Here is a 25,271-nt window from a genome sequence, read left to right as displayed (position 1 = left end):
AAGCCTTTTAGCTCATCTTTTAATCCCCCCCCCTTTTATCCTTTAATTTGTTTATATAAGATGAATATGCAAGGATTCGGCCATGGATATACGTTTTATATGCTTCCCATTCAAAAAAATTTGCGGAAGCTGTCACAGAATTAGAATCAAAGTGCAGGTTGGAGGAGGGCAGACAGAGGTTGGTGGGGCAGCAGCCCATTCGCCCAAATGGACCAGCCTCCACTCATGCAAAAAAAATAATAAAAAAAATAGAGCATCTGTAGGTTCCACATCTCCCCTTCTGCCACCTCGCCATCCTCCATCCTGGTAAGGAAGAGGCATCATCAGAGTTCAAGGACACATTCCAGCTAGGCAATTATACATGATGGTGCTCAGCAGGGCCGGTGAATGGTCTGGCCTGGAGAGAGGGGACAGAGGCTGAGTAGACTCAACAGCCAGACCTTCTGTATCAGCCACAAGCCATTCACAGACTCCTGCAAACATGCTCTGAATACTAGGTATACGAAGGGCATAGATTGCATGTATGGGTACAAGGCCACAATCTCACTCTATATTTAAAGCACCATGATGCCATTTCAACCAGACATGGCTTCCCCCAAAGAACGATAGGAGCTGTAGCTTGTTAAAGGTCCTGGCAGTTGCTAGGAGACCCCTATCCCCCCTGGTAGTTTAACAGTCAATCTGTCTTCCCAGGGTGTTCTGTGAATTGTAGCTCTGTGACAGGGAATAGGGGTGTCCTAACAGCTCCCAGAATTCTTTGGGCCGACCCAAGTCGTATCACCATGTTTTAAATGTATGGTGTGAATGTGGCCTTTGTGTGGGGTGGGGTGGAACCAGTGAGTGCAATTCTATCCCCACATTCCACATGTTTATTTCTACATGTGTGAACACCTGAGCAGGGCTCATGTCAGTCCTGCATTTAAGAATCGCCTCTGCATCTTTGGTTAATGCAACATCACAGCTGTTCCTTGGCTGTTGGCTCCATCTCTTTAATGCCAGGTGAGGCGAGTTTCTGAGAAAACCAGAGGAAGGAGCAAAGACCACAGTTTATCCAGTTTCCTTAAGGGCACCGCTTCTCGAGATTTAAGTGCTTGGCATCGACTCCGTAGGCATGGGATAAAGGAAGAGAACGACAGCCGACTGCGTTCTGGGTGTCAGGTTTATGGTCTGTCTGTGGTCCCAAGCAGAACTAATGGGATTAAGGCTTATCAGTACTGGATTTCCATGGCCTCTTTAAGTCTTGGGATTAAACATGACACTGTTGTTTCTCACTTTGTGTCAAGTAGATCCAGGGTCGTGTTAGGGAGGGCAGGAAAAGGGGAAATAATAACACACAGAGAAAGGGTCAATCAGACGTAGAGAGAAGAAGAGGTAATTTTGCATGCCCACATGGAAGGGGGCAATCACACACATGGGGAATGAAGCAATCACATACCAAGAAAGGGGCAATTTCACATACGCCTATGGAAATTGTTCACATGCACAGAGAAAAGGGCAATTAGATACACATGCACACTCACAGAGCTTGTCAACCGTCAGGAGCAAGTCAGAAATAAAGCCACTGCTGTCAGTGAAGTTATTCAAAGAAACCCTGTGATCACAGCAACTCTTCCCAGTAGGTCTTGCCCCAAGGAGACAGTTGCAAGAACTGAAGGGCCACACCTTCCCAGCACTCTTGAAGGCTCCTCTTCCTCAGACTTTGTTACCTTGTCTTTCTTCGCTCTGCTCTCTTCATTCCTCTTCTGGTCCTGGGAGACCAGGGAGGAGGTGAGCTGGTCACACCAGGAGGGGGAGATTCCCTGGCCTCTTCAGCAGTGTGCCTCCTCTCTGCCTCTTGACCCCCCTCTGATTCTGCCTCTGATTCTGAACTGCTCTCTGCCATAGCCTCTTCTTCCTCACTAAACCCTGTTGCCTCTTCAACTTCTAACACCTCCTCCTCCCAGTCTGCTCCCTCTTCTCCCTCTGGCCACTCATTGTCTGCCCCTGGCTCTAAGCCTTCTTCCCCTGAGGGTTCCCTAGCTGGTGCCTCCCGCCACTCCTTTGCATCCATCCAGCCCATGACATTGACCATCAAGATTTGCAAGTGTTGCAAGATTTGTGTGTACATGTGCCTAACCCCATTCCATTTGGCTACGATTGAATGGAGTCAAGAGATGGAGCATGTGAATATTCTTGCCCCTCTCCATACCTTTCCACCCTAAATTACAGAATAACATTTATGCCAGCCTTTCACCTTGCAATTTCAAGAGCTCGACAATCTTTGAAACCACCTAACATGGTCCTATTGTTGATTTAATGAGTTCTCCACATTCTCTTCTAGGTCTTTCTGGTGTCACTATCTTTTGCTTATCTCGCCAAGACCATGTCTGGGGCTTACATGAACAGCATGCTCACACAGATTGAACGGCGGTTCAACATCCCTGCCTCGTTGGTTGGTGTGATAAACGGAAGCTTTGAAATGGGTATGCAAGCGAAAAGGTTGATGAGAATTCAACCATAGCTTAACAGGCATGTCTAAATGCATAGAAAGACCAATCCAGGAATAGTGGACATGCTTTTTTCCTGGCCAGGTCCACATCCCTTCAGTTGTAACCTGTTGAGGGCCACATGCCTTTTATTGGCAGAATCAGAGCAATGCTAGGTGGAGCTAGAGACAAAAGTGTTCTGAACTATCTAGAATAAAGACCACTCTGCTTTTATCTTCGCCATGGCTACCTTGAATTCCCAAATTTACGCAAGCCTTTACAGAAGTAAACCCCATTGAGAATGATGGGGGGATCACTCTCAAAAGTATATGCAGGGTGTATAAAAAGATTAGTACAACAGACTAATAGAACTACTGTTCTAGAAAAGAAATGAGAGCTCACTTTAGTGAGCTACATGCTAGGACGGTGATGCTAGCAACTCAGAAAAGCCCAACCCTGAACTGAATTGAGACAATTTGGGATGAATCCAGATCAGGTTGAAGAAAGTCTGGATTGTTCTGGAGCAAGTTGGATTGACTAAAAATGATCCAGAGTGATTGGTAGCTCAAAACACTCTCTCTGAGAGCCAGACAGGTTGTCACCAAATTGTTACAAAGCGTGAGAATAATGCCTTATTAGGAGAACACTATTAACTCATTCAATGGCTAGTAGCCACGACTGCTATGTTTTTCATTCACAGTCAAAGTCAGTATGCTTCTGAATATGAATTGCTGGAAACTGCAGGAGGGGAAAGTGTGCTTGCACTCGGGTCCTGCTTGCACACAAGAAACAGAATCCCCACCCAAGATTGTGGAGGCAACTTCAAGGGGGGGGGGGGACATTGGATGAGGTGTTTAGGGCAGCCAAATAGCTTGGACTGACTGCCTTTGCCTAACTCTCCTACTGAGACTCATGGGACTGAAGAGTGAATAACTTTGGACGGGTGATAGTCTATGTTCTCCATTTCCACAGGCAACTTGCTGGTGATACCCTTTGTGAGCTACTTGGGATCAAAACTCCACAGACCACGCATGATCGCCATTGGTTGCATAGTTATGGGTTTCGGATGTTTTCTGATAGCGCTACCTCATTTCTTGATGGGAAGGTAAATCCCATTACTCATACTTCCGAGGTATACCTGTCTATGTGCTCCTGTTGGAACCTTGGGCTCTTCTCCTTGAAATAACATTGAATATGCAACCCCATCCCATGCACATCTGAACATCAAATTAAAGGGGAAGAATTAAGAAATAAATCTGCAGAAACAGTTAGTAAGGGGCCTCTCATTAATAAGATTTTAATTGTAATATCAGTGTTTTGATGCTGGAAGAGTTGTATGTACAGTGGTGCCCCGCAAGACGAATGCCTCGCAAGACGGAAAACCCGCTAGACGAAAGGGTTTTCCGTTTTGGAGGTGCTTCGCAAAACGAATTTGCTATGGGCTTGTTTCGCAAGACGAAAATGTCTTGCGAGTTTTTTCCCTCCCCCCCTTTTTCCCAAGCCGCTAAGCCGCTTAACAGCTGATCCACTAAGCCGCTTATCAGCTGATCCACTAAGCCACTTATCAGCTGATCCGCTAAGCCGCTAATAGCGCTAATCCGCTAATCTGCTAATGGGCTTGCTTCGCAAGACAAAAAAAACCGCAAGACGAAGAGACTCGCGGGACGGATTCTTTTCGTCTTGCGAGGCACCACTGTATATGTATAAAATCAGTGTAAACATTTAAGAAATACATTTGCAGATACGAGGTTTTTTTTTGGGGGGGGGAGTTGTATGCTTGTTGGTATCCGTCTCTCTTGAGAGCAATGGATTGCGCTCCCTGGGTTGAAGACAAACAGCTACGGAATCACAGCAGCTGCTGTGGTTGCAGAGACTGGTAACTCGCCACTGTTGCCTCCCATGTTGTTTTTGCTGCATTGGCAGCACAGAAGCAGTTTGATCATGGAAGCAGAGAGAATGAACAATGCCCTAGAACACAGCACATCACAAGAGAAAATACCGTATTGGCCTGAATATAAGCCGCACGTTTGTTTTTCCCCAAATTCCGACTGTAAAAAGTTAAAGTGCGGCTTATATTCAGAACCGAGCTCTACACGCACACCTTCCGGCCCTACCGCCCTGAACAGGGGACGGGGCAGCCAGCGCCGGCTTGGGGAGGTAGTTCCAGGAAGCAGGCTCATAGCATGTTCAGAACCAAGCACTAGTGCTGGCTTGGGGAGCAGAGCACCAGCCACCCCCCATTCAGGGCAGTAGTGCCGGGAGGTGGGCTGCACCCACAAATAAATCTTGAATTTTAAAGTTGCGGCTTATTGGTGGGTGCATCTTATATTCGGGCCAATACAGCATATGGAATGTTTGCACATAATACAGGGAGTTGCACAGGTGGTTTTGGAAGACTGATGCAAAAGCATGTGGAACGACCAACAGATCATTGCAGCCAACCATCCAAAGTGATCTTCTCAGTTATGGATCTTCTCAGTTTTGCACCCCTTCGATTTGGCACCCTATGGGGGTAACTGCCCATGCCATCCTAAATGCAGTGCTGGTTTTACCAGATAGGTGTCCTGGAAGATGGGCACCTGAACATAGCTGATCAGTAAATCCAGGGCTTTATTTTCTTAAAAAATATTTAGGTGGTCCTCTCATTTTGACTCAAGAAAACCACCATTTTATAGTTCAAATCGGGGAAAAATAAATACAGTAAATGGACAAAAGTACAAAGATTCACAAAATGTTTAGGGGTATGCGTCCCCCCGCGTCCCCCCAGAAAAAAGTACTGAGTAAATCTATATAAAAGGATGCTACTCTCATCACCCATAACTACTGATCTGTTTCTGTAATGTGTAGCCACAAGAACATTGGAATCTACCTTACACTCAGTCAGAACACTGGTCTATTTAGCTCAGTATTATCTATTCATGACTGGCAGAAACTCTCCAGGGTCTCAGACAGAGAATTTCTCCCTACCAGACCTGGAGACACAAGGGAATGAACCTGGGACCTTCTGCATGCAAAGCAAATGGTCTGCAAATGAGCCACACTCATTTCATGTGTACATTTTATTCTGACTCCACAGGTACCGCTATGAAAACTCTCTTTCTGTATCTGAAAATTCTTCAACCATAACTGTTTGCCTTGCAAATCATAGCCAGTTTTCCATGGCGACCGAACAACCCTCAGAAGGTGAGGTTCCTTCCTAGATTCAGTTCTCACTGACTTTCTTTCTACTGTACAGTGGAACCTCGGGTTAAGTACTTAATTCGTTCTGGAGGTCCTTATTTAACCTGAAACTGTTCTTAACCTGAAGCACCACTTTAGCTAATGGGGCCTCCTGCTGCTGCTGCGCCGCTGGAGCACGATTTCTGTTCTCATCCTGAAGCAAAGTTCTTAACCTGAAGCGCTATTTCTGGGTTAGCGGAGTCTGTAACCTGAAGCGTATGTAACCTGAAGCATATGTAACCTGAGGTACCACTGTATTACCTTTGTAGATGCCAGCTTTTGTCGTTTTTTTGTCGTGTTTTTGATGCCTACTCTACCTGTGTCTAGGGATGGCCAAATCTGAGACCCAGCGCCGAGGGCCTTCTGGCGGTTCCCTCATTGCGAGCAGCTCTGTTCTTAATATTTAATGCTGTATTGTTTTTAACACTCGATTGGGAGCTGCCCAGAGTGGCTGGAGAAACTCAGCCAGATGGGCGGGATATATTTATATATATTTATACCCCGCCCATTTGGGCTGGGTTTCCCCAGCCACTCCGGGTGGCTCCCAACAGAATATTAGAAACACGAGAAAACATCAAACATTAAAAACTTCCCTAAACAGGGCTGCCTTCAGTTGTCTTTTAAAAATAAGATAGCTGCTTATTGCCTTGACATCTGATGGGAGGGCATTCCACAGGGTGGGAGCCACCACTGAGAAGGCCCTCTGCATGGTTCCCTGTAACCTCACTTCTTGCAATGAGGGAAACTCCAGAAGGCCCTTGGCGCTGGATCTCAGTGTCCAGGCTGAACGATGGGGGTGGAGACGCTCCTTCAGGTATACAGGCAAGGGATGATACAGGCATGGAAGTCCAGCAACATTCTGGGAGGCCACAGGTTCTCTGCTTCTCCCCTAGCACAAAAGGAAATGGGGGAAGTAAAACAATATGCCACTCAATCAGCTGATTTAACTTCTGAATTCAGGGACAGGAACGAGTCACCTTGCCAGGAGCATCTGGTTACGGATGAATGGGGAGCATTAAAGTATTTCATTACCGGCAAAAATCCTCCATGGAGATTTTCCTTTCTTTCTTTTATGCCCAGAATGTCGAAAACAGGCTGGATCCTTGATGTGGGTTTTTGTGCTGGTGGGAAACATCATCCGGGGAGTTGGTGAAACTCCCATCGCTCCTTTGGGGATTTCGTATGTAGAGGATTTCGCAAGGACAGAAAACTCTCCTTTCTACATCGGTAAACCTGAAAAAGACCCATCCTCAGTATTGTGTGTTGGATTTAAAAATCAAACCAAGCTCTTATATACACTTGGACCACATGCACGGCATACATTTTAAGCACAAAGTTGATGCTTTAAGCAACCATAGCTTCCCCCAAAGAATTCTGGGAGCTGTGGTTTGTCAAGGATGCTGAGTGTTGTTAGGAGACCCCTATTCCTTTCACAGAGTTTCCAAAGGAGTTGAATCAATCCCTCTTCCAAGGAATTTCTGGGAACTGTAACTCTGTGAGGAGACCAGGGGTTGCCTAACAACTCCCAGCACCCTACAGTTCCCAGAATTATTTGGGTGAAACTTAAGGGACACGGGTGGCACTGTGGGTTAAACCACAGAGCCTAGAACTTGCCGATCAGAAGGTCGGCTGTTCGAATCCCCACAACGGGGTGAGCTCCAGTTGCTCGGTCCCTGCTCTTGCCAACCTAGCAGTTCGAAAGCACATCAAAGTGCAAGTAGATAAATAGGTACCGCTCTGGCGGGAAGGTACCGGTAAATGGCATTTCCGTGCACTGCTCTGGTTCGCCAGAAGCGGCTTAGTCATGCTGGCCAAGTGACCCGGAAGCTGTACGCCGGCTCCCTCAGCCAATAAAGATGAGCGCCACAACCCCAGAGTCAGTCACGACTGGACCTAATGGTCAGGGGTCCCTTTACCTTTACCTATGGCTGCTTAAAGTGGCATTAAAGAGCTTTATGGTGTGAATTGGTTTCTTCCATAGAGTCTTCCTCACTTTGGATCAAAAGGGAGACTACAAATGCCTTAGAAAAAGTACGTTTTGGGGGATGCTCATGGTGTGGTCCTCTGCATATTTATTCAGAAGGCAAATCCCACTCAGTGGAGGTTGATCATTTGGAACAAATGAAGATATACCTCTTTACCCTGGCTTTTAATGCTTGAGGTATATATTGCCATGACCCACCTTATTTTTATCGGTGTAAGTTGTGTTTTGGGACGCAGGTGGCGCTGTGGGTAAAACCGCAGCGCCTAGGACTTGCTGATCGCATGGTCGGCGGTTCGAATCCCCGCGGTGGGGTGCGCTCCCGTCGTTTGGTCCCAGCGCCTGCCAACCTAGCAGTTCGAAAGCACTCCCAGGTGCAAGTAGATAAATAGGGACCGCTTACCAGTGGGAAGGTAAACGGCGTTCCGTGTGCTGCGCTGGCTCGCCAGACGCAGCTTGTCACGCTGGCCACATGACCCGGAAGTGTCTGCGGACAGCGCTGGCTCCCAGCCTATAGAGTGAGATGAGCGCACAACCCTAGAGTCTGTCAAGACTGGTCCGTACGGGCAGGGGTACCTTTACCTTTTTAAGTTGTGTTTTAATGGTGTAACTTGTGCTGGGACCTCAAGGTGAACAGAGGGCAATAAATAAAGAATAAAGAATACATAAATGTTGGAGCCATGGATGGTGCTTTTCCACAGATGGTGTATACCACAGATTCTGTGTTGCTTCCATCTCCCAATAGCCAGCCAGCATTCTGTGCACGTTGAGCTGTTCTGGTTCCAGACTGAAATATACACAGAGTCAAGAGTGGATTTCATGCTCTTTATTCAGCTCGTAGTGGTGAGGAGGAATGGAAGTTCCCCCAGAATGTCTGCTTTATATACATTATTTACACAATGGGCCCCACGTGATTGGCTAATTCCGGGATTCACCTGTAGGCCAATCAGGTTGCGGATTCACTTTCACCTGGAGCTGGATTGGGTGGCTCCTGTGGACCAATCAGACTGCTGAATTCTGAATCCTATTGTTCTAAGACCAATCAGACTGCTGCATTTTGGATCCTATTGTTCTAGGACAAATCAGACTGCTGCATTCTGAATCCTATTGTTCTAGGGCCAATCAGACTGCTGCATTTTGGATCCTATTCAACTCAGTACATAACACAGACAAACTTTCAAGTTCCCCCCTTAAGATTGCTTTTGCACTTCTAACCTTTGGGTTCCTCCAAGCCTGCAGTTGCCTCCATTTTATGCTTTTGCTTTGTTTTTTTGACTATGTAAGGATAATGAGTTCACTTTTAATACAGATGATGATGTTGCATGGGGGTCTATGTTATGTTTCGGTGCTGGTTCACATTGCTATTCTAAAAAGCAGTCCTTGAGAGGCTGAGGACAGGAAGCCAAACAAATGTCTGGACAAGAAGCTGCGTGAAATATGACAATAACTTGTTTTTTATATATTCTTCTGCCTCTCCCTCTGCTGCTAGGCTGCCTGCAGATAGCAACTGTCTTGGGTCCTCTGTTTGGTCTACTGATAGGCTCCTATTGTGCCAAGCTGTATGTGGATGTTGGTTTTGTAGACCCAGGTAATGCAGTGGAAATGGTCAAAACCCATAAGGGCTACTCCTGTTACACGCTTCTTAGGGGTGGGATACCTGGATGGCATCCAGTTCGGGAGGGGCAAATCTGTCAATTTCAGATTCTCATTTTTAGGAAGTTCGATTCACCCCATTCTGCACACAATTGTTGTTGTTTTTAAGTTGCCTGAAAATTTGTGGACTTATAAAGATATGCATTGCTGATGCAATTTTGCCTGAAGTATGCATTTTTTTAAAAAAAGTTTTTATTTATACTTTTCAAATTTATACATTTCATTAATTTTACAATCATTTTAACATTTCAAAGTTTGACTTCCTTCCCCCTCTTTCTGCAGTTCCTTAAATTTATTTTTTAATATCTTCTGCATATCCAAATTCATTTAATTTGCTCATTTAATTATCTACTTTAAATATATACTCTTACGAAACTGCAGGTTATTAAAATAATCCTGCCAATGTTTTTTATCTGTTTGCAATTTATCTGTAAAGATTCAATAAACCATGTCTATTCTTTTATAAAAAGTTTGTTATCTTGATTTCTTATTCTTCCGGTAAGTTTCACCATTTCTACATATTACATAAGTTTTTGTATCCATTCTTCCTTTGCTGGGATTTCAGCTTCTTTCCATTTTTTGGGTGAGTAGCGTTCTTGCTGCTGTAGTAGCATACATAAATTTCTGTACAATTTAGGTAGTTTTGTCCTGTAATTCCCAAAAGGAAAGCTGCTTCTTCTTCTTTTACAAAGGTTATTTTGAACATCCTTTTCAATTCATTATATATAACGGAGTATGCATTTTTGCAAGAAAAAAAAAGTACATGCTTTTCGATTGGCAAATCGCAGTGCAAAATATGGGAAAGGGCGGATTTTGAAGGCGATCTGTATTTTGGTTTGCACATTGGTTTGGGAAGTGTGCATTTCCCCTTCATCCCTACATCCTTCCCCATTCTGCTTTGCTCCAAGCACTAGCCAGCAGAACCCAGTTTTTTGAATCTGGTTTCCAGATGTCCCAGGTCAAGGGGTTCAGCTGTAGGTATTTCATGCATCTATTTCAATTTTTTAAATATATGCAATTGTTCTAACCATATGCAATGGTTCTTAATTTTTTCATATATGGAACACCTTAACTGGTTTTACAGATGCAATAGTATTATTTCTGCTTTTATTATATTGCGAAACCGCTTTGAGATGCTTCATCCAGACCTGTGTGTCCTTGTGCTCTGGTCCAGGACAGCTACTAACCTCTGCTGTTTGAAACTTGTAGCATCTGCTCAAGTTTACCACTTATGCCTTAAAAAAAACCATAGGCTTGTAGCTTTGGAAGTAACCTCAAGGATCATCTAGTCCATGGGTAGGCAAACTAAGGCCCGGAGGCCGGATCTGGCCCAATTGATCTGGCCCACGGACAGTCTGGGAATCAGCATGTTTTTACATGAGCAGAATGTGTCCTTTTATTTAAAGTGCATCTCTGGGTTATTTGTGGGGCCTGCCTGGTGTTTTTACATGAGTAGAATATGTACTTTTATTTAAAATATATCTCTGGGTTATTTGTGGGGCATAGGAATTCGTTGTTGTTTTTTTTTCAAAATATAGTCTGGCTCCCCACAAGGTCTGAGGGACAGTGGACTGGCCCCCTGCTGAAAAAATTTGGTGACCCCTGATCTCAGTGGCATAGAGTGGGTTGTCAGCACCCGGGGCAAGGCAAGTAATTTGCGCCCCCTAACCCGGGGCAAGGCAAGTAATTTGTGTCCCCCCCCCGCTGCACTGTCCCTCCCCCAGATAGTCCCTCGCTCTCTCTCCGCACCGCACCGCACGCCTGGCACCCTCCCCTCCACAGTGGGCGGCGACCCGGCAGCTCGGATCGGATTTGCACAGCCAGCACTGCAGTGAGAGAGAGTGAGCCAGGTAGGGGCAGAGAGCTGCGAGTGCGAGTGCCCCCCCCCCAGATGTTGCGCCTGGTGCGGCCGGCCCCCCCTGCACCCCCACGCTACGCCACTGCCTGATCTAGTCTAACCCCCTGCAATGCAGGAATCTCAGCTAAAGCATCCATGACAGCTAGCTATGAATGCCATTCCTAACAAGTGTTTATAAAGGCATCTTTTTATTTCTTTCCAGAAACGCAGTGTTCACATTTGAAAGTAACCCTGCTTATTGCAATCAAACAAGCAAGAAGGGGAGAATCTACCACTGAGAATGATGGCTACCTTGGCGCTACTAATAAAGTCCTCTCCATTAATCTCTCTCTCCAGAGGATGTGACTTTGAGCCTCCTTGATGCTCGCTGGGTCGGGGCCTGGTGGCTGGGCGTCTTGATCTGTGCTGCCGTGAGCTTCATCGTCGCCCTCCCTTTCTGCTTCCTGCCCAAGTCTCTTCCGAAGGAAGGAGAGGAAAACAGTCCCGAGTTAAACACAAAGGGCAACAAAACTTTGCTACCAGCAGAAAATGCAGCTCATGCCAGCACAACAATTCGAGAAATTGCTAAAGGTGAACGGATTTTTTAAAAACCCCTTTCCCCGCCAATGTTTTGTAATACAGTCATACCTCGGGTTAAATGTGCTTCAGGTTGAGCATTTTCAGGTTACGCTCCGCGGCGACCTGGGAGTAACGGAATGCGTTACTTCCGGGTTTCGCCGCTTGCGCATTCGCAGATGCTCAAAATGACATCACACGCATGAGCGGAAGCAGCAAATCGTGACCCGTGCATGTGCAGACATGCGGACGCGGGTTGCGTTCGCTTCAGGATGTGAACGGGGCTCCGGAACAGATCCTGTTCGCATCCAGCGGTACCACTGTACTGTCGTACCTCCCCTTATGTATCCCTCTAGATACATAAATTTCGGGATGTAAACGCAGCAAACCCAGAAGTATTTTTCTGGGTTTCGCCGTGCATGCATGCGCAGAAGCGCTAAACTGTGCTGCGTGCCTGCACAGAAGCAGTCCTCTGGTTGCAAATTCCTCAGGATGTGGCCGGACCTGTGGAACGGATCCCGTTTGCAACCGGAGGTACCACTGTATAGTTTTATTATATATAAATTTGTAAATGTTATTCAAAACATACCATAATTAAAATGCACAATAAAACAATCCCATTATATATTATAACATTAATATATAAATGTCCATAATTAAGATTGCCCATAGAAAAATTCCACCAGCATCTTTTGTAAACAGCTTTGACAGAGCTGGCATCTGGGTACGTGCATATAGAAACCTAAAATGTATTTCAAAGAGCCCAGTCCTCCATTGTGGGTAAAATAATTGTCACAGGGCCTTCTCTGTTTGCCCTTGCCAAGGTTGGTGCGGACAGTGGCTCATGGGAGGAGGGGTCTTTCCGGTGGTGGCTCCCTGCTTATGGAATTCTCTCCCCAGGCAAGCACAGCTGGCCCCATCACTGTCCGCCTTTAGTCACCAGACAAAATCATTCAAATGTCTCTTGTTATTCCTTAATTTGTAAGTTTCTTTGAGACGCTTCAGTGTAAAAAGCAGTGAAATGTTACTACTACTACTGCTACTACTACTACTACTACTAGTACAGTGGTACCTCTGGTTATGTACTTAATTTGTTCCAGAGGTCCGTTCTTAACCTGAGACTGTTCTTAACCTGAAGCAACACTTTAGCTAATGGGGCCTCCTGCTGCTGCCACACCGCCGGAGCTCGATTTCTGTTCTCATCCTGAAGCAAAGTTCTTAACCCGGGGTATTAATTCTGGGTTAGCGGAGTCTTTAACCTGAAACGTATGTAACCTGAAGTGTCTGTAACCCGAGGTACCACTGTAATAGTAGTAGTAATAGTAGTAGTAGTAGTAGTAGTAGTAGTAATAATAATAATAATAATAATAATAATACAACTGAGACTAACTGTTCTGGTTCTTTGGTTTCTAGATTTCATCCCCTACCTGAAAAGTCTGGCTTACAATCCAGTTTACATGCTTTTTCTTTTGATCACTGTGATCCAGTTCAGCGCTTGGATTGGGATGATTACATTTATGCCAAAATATATGGAACAGCAGTATGGGATATCTGCGGCAGATGCCATCTTTTTCATAGGTAAAATGTGTGTGTGTGTATGTGAATGAATGAATAATAATAATAAATGTTTATTTTGAATGAAGGGCTGATTATGAACTTTATTTATTTAATATTACACTTATACCCTCCTTAATGAGTCCTACAACCATGAGCACACATGAATAGGAGGGGCCACATCTTGAAGGTAGGTTTGTTGTCCTTAAAACACTCATGGTTTAAAAAACCTGCTGTTTTGTGTTTTCTCTCTAGGTGTTTACAATTTACCAATTATATGTGCTGGTTATTTCTTTGGTGGCTTCATGATGAAGAAATTCAAGATAAGCACCTATAAAGCTGCCCACATTGGTTTTTGGAGTTCTATAGTGGAGTATCTCATCTACTTCTCTGCTTTTTTCATGGTCTGCAAGAATGCTAAGGTTGCTGGCTTAACCATGTCCTACGAAGGGTATGTTCTTGCTCTTACCCAAGCCTGATTTCCCCCTATTGGGTGGTGCTGATTAGATTGCATAAAGACAGGGATTTTGGCGGAACCTTGCATTCATCCCTGTTGAAATTAATGTTGTTAGTTTGGGCCCAGAACCCCAATTGTTTAAGATCATCTTGGATCCTGATTCTGTCTTCTGTGACATTAGCTACCTCTCCCAGTTTGGTGTCACCTGCAGATTGATGGACATCCTCTCAATTCCTTCATCCAAGTCATTTATAATAATAAATTTATACCCCACCTCTCTGGCTGGGCCTCCCCAGCCACTCTGGGTTGTTCCCAACAGAATATTAAAAACATGATAAAACATCAAACATTAAAAACCTTCCTAAACAGGGCTGCCTTCAGATGTCTTCTAAAAGTCAGATAGCTGTTTATTTCCTTCACATCTGATGGGAGGGCGTTCCACAGGGCAGGCGCCACCACTGAGAAGGCCCTTTGCGTGGTTCCCTGTAACCTCACTTCTCACAACGAGGGACCTGCCAGAAAGCCCTCAGAGCTGGGCCTCAGTGTCCGGGCTGAATGATGGAGGTGGAGACGCTCCTTCAGGTATACTGGGCCGAGGCTGTTACCTCATTCAATCCACATTTCACCAGCTTCCTTGCAAGAATATCATGGGGGACTTGGTCAAAAGCCTTGCTGAAATCAAGATACACTATGTCCACAGCATCCCCCTGATCCACCAAGCTTATAACTTTGTCAAACAAAGGAAATGATTCAGATTCAGGTATCTCTCCCAGCCCTACTTGGAGATGACAGGGATTAAAAACATAAGAAAGTAAGAATAGCCTGTTAGATCAGCATCAAGGCCAGCATCTGTTCTCACAGTGGCCAATCAGATCGCTGTATGAAGCCTGCAAATAGGATTCGAGCACAATAGCACACTTCCCGCTGGTGGCTTCCAGCAACTGCTATCTAGAACTGTTGTTGCCTCTGACTGTGGAAGCAGTGAGCATAGCCATCATTGCCAGTAGCCCTCGATAGCCGTCTCCGCCATGAATTTATCTAATCCTCTTTTAAAGGTTGGCAGTTTGAATCCCCACGACAGGGTGAGCTCCCGTTGCTCAGTCCCTGCTCCTGCCAACCTAGCAGTTCAAAAGCACGTCAAAGTGCAAGTAGATAAATAGGTACCACTACGGCGGGAAGGTAAACGGCGTTTCGGTGCGCTGCTCTGGTTCGCCAGAAGCAGCTTAGTCATGCTGGCCACATGACCTGGAAGCTGTACACCGGCTCCCTCGGCCAGTAAAGCGAGATGAGCGCCGCAACCCCAGAGTCATTCGCAACTGGACCTAACAGTCAGGGGTCCCTTTACCTTTACCTTTTAGGTTGGTGGGAGTGTTTAACTATGTGCTATGTGTGAAAGAGCACTTTCTTTTATCTGTCCTGAAACTTCCAAAATTTGCCCTCATTGGATGTCACCGAATTCTAGGGTTATGACAGAGGGAGATTCCCCCCCCCCTCTATCCACCTTTCCCCATGCTATGCATAATTTTATCTGCATAAACTTCACCCAAAGAATCCTGGCAACTGTAGTCTGTAAAAAGGTGCTGGGAACTAACTATACAATTCCCAGGATTCTTTGGGGTGGTGGTGGGGAAACCATATGCTTTAAATGTATGGTGTGTACGCAACGTCAGACAATCTACAAATAAACTCCTTTTGTGCTGGGTGGCTGCCGAGCTCTCCATCTCAAAGAGGGGGCTCTGGGTTTGTTTATTCATTTTTCTCATTGTTCGCAGGCTCTTTGCACACCTTTCTGGGTATTTTTCAGGCTCGAACAAGTCTCCTACATGGAAACAAACTTGTACGCGGACTGCAACCGCCATTGTGGCTGCTCCACTAAGGTGTGGGATCCTGTTTGCGGAGAAAACGGCATAGCGTACATTTCAGCATGTCTTGCAGGATGCGACATCTCAAATGGAACTGGGAAAAATACGGTAAGGCAGTTGTTCCAGGCAGCACAAAACTGTCCCCCATCTTTCTCTCTCTTTCTCTCTCTTTCTGATACCACCTTCTCGACATCTCCATCTGCACCCACTTTCCTCCCAATGGGCTGTTTGGGCAGGGAAAATAGCAATAGCAATAGCAATAGCAATAACTTATTATTTTTAGCCCGCCCATCTGGCTGGGTTTCCCCAGCCACCCTGGGCAGCTTTCGGCAAAATATTAAAATACAATAATTCATCAAATATTAAAAAGCTTCCCTAAACAGGGCTGCCTTCAGATGTCTTCTAAAAGTCAGATAGTTGTTTATTTCTTTGACATCTGGTGAGAGGGCATTCCACAGGGTAGGCACTGCTACCAAGAAGGCCCTCTGCCTGGTTCCCTGTAACCTCACTTCTTGCAGTGAGGGAACCACCAGAAGGCCCTCGGAGCTGGACCTCAGTGAAAGATGGGGGTGGAGATGCTCCTTCAGGTATACTGGGCTGAAGCTGTTTAGGGCTTTAAAGGTCAGCACCAACACTTTGAATTGTGCCCAGAAACATACTGGGAGCCAATGTAGGTCTTTCAAGACTGGCGTTATGTGGTCTTGGTGTCCACTCCCAGTCACCAGTCTAGCTGTCGCATTCTGGATTAGCTGTAGTTTCCGGATCACCTTCAAAGATAGCCCCACATAGAGCACATTGCAGTAGTCCAAGTGGGAGATAAGCAGAGCAAGCACCACTCTGGCAAGACAGACCATGGGCAGGAAGGTTCTCAGCCTGCATACCAGATGGAGCTGGTAGACAGCTGCCCTGGACACAGAATTGACCTGTGCCTCCATGGACAGCTGTGAGTCCAAAATGACTCCCAGGCTGTGCACCTGCTCCTTCAGGGGCACAGTTGCCCTATTTAATAGATCGCTTACAGAGGTCAAGCATGTGACCAAAAGGCCACGGCCTGCCCACCCTCTTCCTTAACTGATTTCGTCTTATGTTTTGGCAGGTATTTAGAAACTGCTCCTGCATTTCAGCTTTCGGAAATGACACAGCGGTCCTGGGCCAGTGCAACAGAGAGAACTGTGGGACAATGCTGCAGTACTTCTTGATTTTATCCTTAGTCTGTTGTCTAATTTATTCCTTCGGAGCCATGCCAGGTTACATGGTCCTCATAAGGTACTAACTGAAGGGAGGTGGGAATAGCAGGGTATATGGGAGACAGGCGAGTCCCATTTGGAACGTTGTTGACTCAGAACGGCGCATTTGTCTCCTCCTCAGAGTGTCGAAGTTTATATTTCATAGCAGATTTGGTCAGCTTAGTAAAACGATCTTTCTGCCTGCCTTCGGTTTTGGCGAATAATGCTCTGTGCAAAAGATGAGGATTTTCTGTGTGACAATGAGGAGCAAAAGCTGAAGTCCAGGTCTTCTGTGGGAAACAGCACACAGATGCCCTGACGTGTGGTCACGTTATTAATACACGTGCCGTTTGGAGCGTGGGATCACACTGTGCAGAAACAGCTCCCAAGCTTTCCCCATATAAACCATTCCAAACTTTCTGTTCATCCTCTGAGGCCTTTCTTTGTGTGCCTCCTGCATGAGAGGTCTCATGGCAACATGAGAACAGGGCCTTTTCTGTAGTGGCTTCTGTACTGGGATGCTCTCCCCAGGGAGGTCCACCTGGCACCTTCACTGTATATTTGTAGGAGCCAGACAAAAACGTTCCTCAAGCCTTTGGCTGATTTATATCCTACAGCCTTTTAAATGTGTCTGTGAGATGGGGAGGTTATTGTTTTGCTGTTTTGTTTTACTTATTTTCAGGATTCTTCCTGTATTTTATTATGTGAACCACCCTGTGACCATATGGCGAATAAACCAAAAATTAAAATAAAAGCAGTTGGGCAGGGGTAGGAAACTAGATTCAGTTGGGGGGCTGCATGCAGATGTTGCTAACCCTCCCTGAGGCCACTTTGACATATAGTTCTCATATGATTGTTGTTAAATAGTGGGTAGACATGGCAGACAACACAGCGATTTCTCCAAAGCAGCTCTTTATTTTGTAAGCTGGAACAGAACTGAACTGAACAGCAAACAGCTCAGCCGGCCTGCTTTTATAGGCAGCCGGCTGTCAACATTCTAGCAACAACAACCCAGTGTTTCCCGCCTAAAATAACTGACGTGGACCTGAGTGAAAACTATCTACAGTACCCCCTGCTGGCCCAGGGTGAGAACTTCAGTACATAACACCTGTAATTTCATATGATGCCATAGGACTGCAGTATCAGTTTGCAGCTGGAAAGAAAGAATCTTTTGGCTGCAAAATGTGTCCCTTGCTCACATACAATTAATGGAGCGTAAGAGTTAATTGTTTAACGCTGCAGTTCAACAGCAATGTGATGCAAAGCACCTTTTTCTCATTTATTGGCTTCATGGAAAATTCTCTTCTTCTCCAGGTCCCTAAAACCCGAGGAGAAGTCATTTGGCGTTGGTCTCCACTCCCTGGCAGAAAGAGTTTTTGGTAAGGTGCTGGCTACTTTAAATTGCACTTCAAAAAGAAGAGCAGGCACATCCAAAACATACACTTACAGCATTATTACATCACTTTAAACAACCATAGCTTCCCCCAAAGAATTCTGGGAGCTGTAGTTTATTAAGGGTACTGAGAGTTGTTAGGAGACCCCTGTTCTCCACACAGAACTACAATTCCCAGAGTGTTTGAGCAGTCAATTCCTCTTCCCAGGGAACTCTGGGAACTGTACCTCTGAGAGGCAAATATGGGCCTCCTAACAATTTTCAGCAGTCTTAACAAACTACAGCTCCCAGGATAGATGGATTTTAGGATATGGTAAGCCAACAAATTACGCAGAGATTACATTCCAGGGACCACTCCTAAAGCCAAAATTGCATCTAGTCTAGTCAAAACAATAGCAGGGGGAACTGCCAAAGTTTTTTCCCCCCTGGATGCCCAAAAATTTTGAATTTCTTTCTTTTTTGCTAAGCTCATAAAGCTGAATGCACACAAGTTAAATGTGCTTAAATTGCGGTCTTACTGTATATGGTTCTATTTACACATATATACAGTCTAGGCATAGGATGGAGAGGCTCACAGCATAAACATTTCAATGGATCTTGCCATAGGTTTAAAGCCAGCACAGAGCAAGACGTGTCTCTGTGTCTCCAGCTTCCAGCATCAGCCGAAACTCACACCCACATACAGCCCGTTGTTCTCCATACTATTCCATACTCCATACATTCACCTGGCATGGCATCCAGCCAGGTGAAATGGGAGCAGCACCACTCCTTTGTTTCCATGGCAACAGGGCAACTTCTTTGGACATGTAAAGGGCAGTACTCAGCTGGCCAACTTGGGCCGTTGTTTTTCAAAGCAACTTGTCTGACCAGTTCAATGGCCTCTTCTGCTAGATTGTTAACCTCCTTGATGCAGAATCACAGCCCTTGGCGTAACCCCACCCCCAAACCCACCCCCATCTGTTTACAAAAGCCCCACAAATGACCCTTCTTGTCTTCATGTCATATTCCATGTAGCTGGAATCCCATCACCTATTTATTTTGGAGCGATGATTGACACTACCTGTTTGAAATGGGGAACCAAGAGCTGCGGTGGTGAAGGAGCCTGCCGGATGTACGATTCTGACACATACAGGTATCGCTGGCAGATCCCTGTCTCTCTTGCTTTGCGCTACCTCTAGAATATTGTAGAGCAACTGGGAGGGCAGCCTACACAGTAGCCTCTAGGTCAGGCTTCCTCAACCGCGGCCCTCCAGATGTTTTTGGCCTACAACTCCCATGATCCCTACCTAGCAGGAGCAGTGGTCAGGGATGATGGGAACTGTAGACTCAAAACATCTGGAGGGCCAAGGTTGAAGAAGTCTGCTCTAGGTGTTGCTGCACTTACATCTCCCATCACCCCGACCTGTGGCCACGCTGGCTGGAATTGCCTCCAACAACATCTGGAGGGACACAGCTGCAAATGGATGCAGCTGATGCCTCTGGGTTCAGTCCAGTTTGTTCTGCAGCTGAGTGAGTGAGTGGATGGATGGAGGGGTGGGGAGCCTGTGGCCTTGCCCAGATTTTGATGGACTGCAACACCCAAATCCCTGACCATTCTAGGTCTGATGGGAGCTGTACGGGCACTGCATTGACTAGGTCTGCTCCAGAGCCTTGGAAGATACCTGTAATGGTTCTAGGGGTTGCTCGTGCGTAAGTTGCCGTTACTCCTGGCTAGGTTGCCTGGTTGAACCCTTTCTGTCTGGACAGCCTCAAGTTCCGTGGCTGCCTCAGTCGCTGGCAGAATCCGTCAGTGGGCGTTTCTTGAACCTCTTCCAGCATAGAAGCTGTTTGACGCCCAGTCTCCTCCTACTTTTCCTGCGCGGAAGTCTTCTGCGCAAAGTGGGTGTGGGCAGCGGAGTACTCATGCCCTCTCCGCTGGTCTCCGGCGAAGAGTCCTGGAGCCACCTCTCCGATTCCCCCATCTGCCCCCCTTCTCCATTGGTGTTACACTGATTTCCTTCCCCAGCGGATGGGCTGCCTCTCTCCCTACTGGGACCCTCTCCGCCATCCCTCTGGAGCCTCCTCTCCAGCTCCGATGACAATACCTAATCATTCTTTGGTACGGTGCCTTTTTGGGATATAAAGGAATCTGGAGTTCAGAACAAGCAGGGAGAGGAGAGGTCTTTGACCCTTTTCCTGCCCACTCCCCTTCTGCCACACCATACCACCAAAACAGCCTTGCCCACTTCACTTTTCAGGCTTCCAAAAGCCCCTCTAAAGTTGTAAAATGCTAGAATAGCAATGATTTGCAATATGAGCCTTAAAGGTTTTCTTTCAATACGTTTCCCACTCACTCTGGGTGCCACATAGGGGATTTCCCCCCCTTTAGCTCTAGACTGGAGGGGTGTTTCAGATTAACCTCTTTTTGTATTAAAAGCACACCCGAAGAGTGTGCAGGCAGCAGGGGGTAAGCCCTGCCTCCTGTCACTTTCCCTATCAACACCACTGTCCTCTCACAACTGTATTTGGCAACTGGGAGAAGGCATACTATGTTCATTCCGATGTACACACATAGTGCTCTTCCAGGGGACAAATGATTACCTTATGATGATTGCTAAATGCATGGCTGTGGGTGGGCGTGGTCAATGACAAACACAGAAATGGAGGTGTGGCTAGTAGACACAATCCTGCAGCACCTTCATATATGCTTTGGATGTGGGAGGGAGTTTGTCTGGAATTTCGCAGTGCGAGTGCTTCCGCAAGAGAGTTGTAGCAAATCAACAAGTTCTCTGGTGGCACCAGTGGCATGGAATGTTTTCCCCTTCTGAAATAAGAGAGGCTCCTTCAGCATTGGCATTCCACCGGCTCATGAAGATGCATCTGTTTAGACAAGCATCCCACCCAATCTCCCGACTTGAATCTCCTGTTTTAAGTGCTTCAGTTGTTGAACTGGTGAGTTGCTGCTGCTTCCTGGGAAGGGTGAGACAGCAGGGAGAGCGGCGTGGTGGATACGCCCCAACAAAAGCTCCCAATTGGCTCAGAAGGTGTGTTTGCACTGCACTAACCTCACTGGGACGCAGGTAGCGCTGTGGGTTAAACCACAGAGCCTAGGACTTGCCGATCAGAGGGTCGGCAGTTTGAATCCCTGCCATGGGGTGAGCTCCCATTGCTTGGTCCCTGCTCCTGCCAACCTAGCAGTTTGAAAGCACGTCAAAGTGCAAGTAGATAAATAGGTACTGATCTGGCGGGAAGGTAAACGACGTTTCCATGTGCTGCTCTAGTTCACCAGAAGTGGCTTAGTCATTCTGGCCACATGACCCGGAAGCTGTACGCCGGTTCCCTCGGCCAATAAAGCTAGATGAGCACCGCAACCCCAGAGTTGGCCACGACTGGACCTAATGGTCAGGGTTCCCTTTACCTTTAACCTCACTGCCCCCTTGCCCTTCTTCCTCCTCTGCCCAGTAAACAGCAGCAAATCACTACCAGGTGGTCAGTTGAGCATCCTCACTGCTGCTTCTGCCTGTTTTAATGGGCTTCTCCTTTCATTTTTGGCAAATTTTAATTGTGGATGTTTTGATGAAGTGCTTTTATTGTGAGTTTCAATTAGGTGCAGTTTCTTGTCATTGGCTTTACACTTGGAAACGGCTTTGAAGCTGCCACAGCCACTAAGTGGTGTATGTATCTTCTTTGGCGACCACTCGTAGCCGAGTAAGGTTGTCTTCCATGAACACGGTTTTAACAGTGAGTCCATAAGTGTCTGTGGAGGCCAATTCTGGACCCACACGTCCTTCCACAGTGGGGACATTGGTTCCCGGGCAGGAGTTGATCTCGGTGTGGATTTGCCAAGCGTGCCTTCCTCTTAGCACGTTTCTCTCTTGCTTTCTGAGTTTGAGTGTCTTCAAAGTCCATGGCACCTTTGGTAAAGGTGTATGTATAACAAATACATAACACACTGTTTCACACAAACACTGGCACATGCATAGAGGTGTGTATCTGTGTTCAGTGTAACACGCAAACAAGCCTTAGGTTACCAAGAAGGCCAATGAAAATAAGCTCCATCAGTGCATAGAGGCTACTTGATTCTCTATGGGAGAACTTCTGGAGCATGAGAACTTCTGGATATGGTGCTCTATGGCTGCTCTTTACTGATACTGTCCAAATTGCATTCCAGGCAGCTGTACCTGGGTGTGCCCTCAGCCCTCCGTGCCGTGTCCTACATCCCGTGTGTGCTTGTGCTCCTCATTTTAAGGAAACAGAACAAGACCTTGGTGCAGGAGGACAAAGAATTGGAAGCCAGAGAAGAGGAAAATGGGTCAGTAGAACAGAAGGATGCACCTGCAGCCCAGAACAGCACACATTTACATCAAGAGACAAGAGACTTGTAAAAAGCAGACTTTAAAGAGGACTGGTGGCTTTAAGGTTGTACGTCAAATGTAGGTCATTATCACTTTTCCAAGTCACCTCTAGAGATCTTTCCAGAATGCATATATTACATACAGCAGAGTATTGGGTGACTAGTGTGGCTCCTTCTTCATGACTAAAGTTGTAAGTACTGTGTGTTCTATACTATCATAGCTGAGCCTTTGGGTTTGTGCTTTTTTTGGGTGCGCACGTGTTTCTGTAATAAATGTTCCCACATATCATTTCAAGATTTCTACAAAATAACGGAAAGGAGAGAAGGGGCCATGGCAGCTTTCGTTCGCTCCAATTTTTCACTTAGGCTGGATCTAGAAACATCCAAAAAACGTTTCAGGAAAATGTGTTGTAAACCTCGTAATGGGAAATCACGTTGGCGAAAGACAGAACTCTACAGCGCCATTTGGTGTCACAGTGTTATAAGACGTTTAAAGCGCTTTTTCTTGACTAATGTAGCTGAGTCTTTAATACAGTGGTACCTCGGGTTAAGTACTTAATTCGTTCTGGAAGTCCGTTCTTAACCTGAAACTGTTCTTAACCTGAAGCACCATTTTAGCTAATGGGGCCTCCTGCTGCTGCCACACCGCCGGAGCACGATTTCTGTTCTCATCCTGAGGCAAAGTTCTTAACCCGAGGTACTATTTCTGGGTTAGCGGAGTCTGTAACCTGAAGCGTATGTAACCCAAGGTACCACTGTACATTTGTTGCTCTGTCCGCACTGTGCATTTTAAGCAGAATGATACCACTTTAACACAATCCTGGCTTCCTCCAAAGAATCCTGGGAACTGTGCTTTGTTTGGTTTTTTAAAAATAATTTTCACTAAGTTTTCAAATTTTACATTTCAAAATAGGCATCTTTCATTATACCCATGCATTCAATGACTTCCCTCCCTCCCCTTCCGAGATTCTATTGATTTGCTTACATATTTTTATATATCTGTCTTAATTCAATTCTCCCCTCTTACATCCCTTTTAAATAGGTTATACTGTTGAATTTACCTTAGTGCTGCCAGCGTTTTCGGAAACTGTGCTTTGTTGTTGTTGTTTTTTAAATAATTTTTATTAACCGGCCAATCAAATCACATCACATAAATTCCGAATTACAAAGCCGAATTTTAAATTTTGTTTTTAAACTGTGCTTGGTTAAGGGTGCTGAGAGTTATGAGGAGACCCCCGTGACTCTGCGAAGAGGATTTACTTGTTAAGCCACTCTGGGAATTGTAGCTCTGTGAGGGGAAGAAGGGTCCCCAATAACTCTCTCTTAGCACCCTTAACAAACTACAGTTCCCGGGATTCTTAGCTCCCCACTGCAATGTCTGTCTAAAGTGGTATAACAGTGTTTTCATGTACAGTGGTGCCCCGCAAGACGAATGCCTCGCAAGACGGAAAACCCGCAAGACGAAAGGGTTTTCCGTCTGCAGAGGCGCTTCGCAAGACGAATTTCCCTATGGGCTTGCTTCGCAAGACGAAAAATTACGGAAAAAATTGAATTTTTTTTTTGCTCCAAAACCCCTTATTCTGAATCGCTAAGCTGCTAAAAGCATTTTAGCAGCAAAACCGCTAATCCCCCCCCTAAAAAAGCCGTTTTTAGCCGTTTTTTAGCCAGTAGCGCTAATAGCGCTACTCCATCAATGGGCTTGCTTCGCAAGACAAAAAAACCGCAAGACGAAAAGACTCCCGGAACGGATTCTTTTCATCTTGCGAGGCACCACTGTATAGTGTAGATGGGACATTCATTCATGATGGATCTCAAGAGGGCATACAGAAGATTCCCAGGTGGTGGAGCCCCAGACCTGCTTGGCTTCAGGCAGGTTGCTGGCAACTGGCACAGTCAGAGGCAGGAGATGCTTAATGGAGCTTGGCTTTCAGCAAAGCTGATGGAATGAGCCCTGCTTTCAATCTCAGACCCTCCAAATGTCCCTATTTTCCAGGGACGTCCCTGATTTAGTGAAGCCGTCCATGTTTCTTATGCATTGTCCCACTGTCCCTTAGGATGTCCCTATTTTCATTGCAGAGATGTTGGAGGGTATGGCGTTATCTAACCCCGAGACCCCCAGGTATAGGGCGGTATATAAATTCAATAAATAATGATAACAACAACCCCCGAGCTGTCTGAAAGCAATCCTGTACAGTGAAGGTTTTTATAACTGTCTTATTATGGTTTTATATATGTTGGAATCTGCCCAGAGCGGCTGGGGCAACCCAATCAGATGTGTGGAGTATAAATAGTAAGGTTATCATTATGGAATGGGACGTCCCTATTTTCATTGGAGAAATGTTGGAGGGTATGCCATCTTTCCTACTGAGGCAGCCCGATGGAATGGTTGCATCCAGGTGAGAGGAAGCCTGATGGAGCTGGCCTGTCACACCAGAGCTGATGGAGGACACGGGTAGCTCTGTGGTCTAAAATACTGAGCCACTTGGGCTTGCCGATCAGAAGGTCGGCGGTTCGAATCCCCACGACGGAGTGAGCTCCCGTTGCTCTGTCCCAGCTCCTGCCAACCTAGCAGTTCGAAAGCATGCCAGTTCAAGCAGATAAATAGGTACCGTTGTGGCGGGAAGGTAAACAGCGTTTCTGTGCGCTCTGGCTTCCGTGATGGTGTCCCATTGCACCAGTAGCGGTTTATTCATGCTGGCCACATGACCCAGAAAG

At 46.1% G+C, this 25,271-nt stretch overlaps 1 protein-coding gene across 5 annotated transcripts in view; it reads left to right on the top strand.

The window, feature by feature from the left end:
* Positions 1-24,718, top strand: part of SLCO1A2 (solute carrier organic anion transporter family member 1A2) — a 42,923-nt gene extending 18,205 nt beyond the window's left edge. For 3 of the 5 annotated variants that reach the window (XM_083402034.1, XM_083402033.1, XM_083402032.1), the window contains exons 3-17: positions 2,321-2,462; positions 3,438-3,570; positions 5,542-5,648; positions 6,765-6,911; positions 9,155-9,253; positions 11,513-11,746; positions 13,145-13,309; positions 13,541-13,736; positions 15,547-15,712; positions 16,701-16,870; positions 18,145-18,209; positions 19,238-19,355; positions 22,374-23,658; positions 23,767-23,956; positions 24,324-24,718. In XM_083402034.1, the coding sequence (XP_083258160.1) occupies positions 2,321-2,462; positions 3,438-3,570; positions 5,542-5,648; positions 6,765-6,911; positions 9,155-9,253; positions 11,513-11,746; positions 13,145-13,309; positions 13,541-13,736; positions 15,547-15,712; positions 16,701-16,870; positions 18,145-18,209; positions 19,238-19,355; positions 22,374-22,587 (1,956 nt within the window). In that variant the 3' untranslated portion in view covers positions 22,588-23,658; positions 23,767-23,956; positions 24,324-24,718. Of the gene's footprint in view, positions 1-2,320; positions 2,463-2,714; positions 3,060-3,437; positions 3,571-5,541; positions 5,649-6,764; positions 6,912-9,154; positions 9,254-11,512; positions 11,747-13,144; positions 13,310-13,540; positions 13,737-15,546; positions 15,713-16,700; positions 16,871-18,144; positions 18,210-19,237; positions 19,356-22,373; positions 23,659-23,766; positions 23,957-24,323 lie in introns of those variants that run through there. The other 2 variants (XM_083402035.1, XM_083402036.1) reach the window with 2 other exon arrangements.
* The last annotated feature ends 553 nt before the right edge of the window (positions 24,719-25,271 follow it).

The sequence above is a fragment of the Podarcis tiliguerta genome, assembly GCF_965153285.1.
Source record: "Podarcis tiliguerta genome assembly, chromosome: 10".
In the NCBI taxonomy this organism is placed as follows: Eukaryota; Metazoa; Chordata; class Lepidosauria; order Squamata; family Lacertidae; genus Podarcis; species Podarcis tiliguerta.
This window is presented reverse-complemented; position numbering and strand designations above follow the sequence as displayed.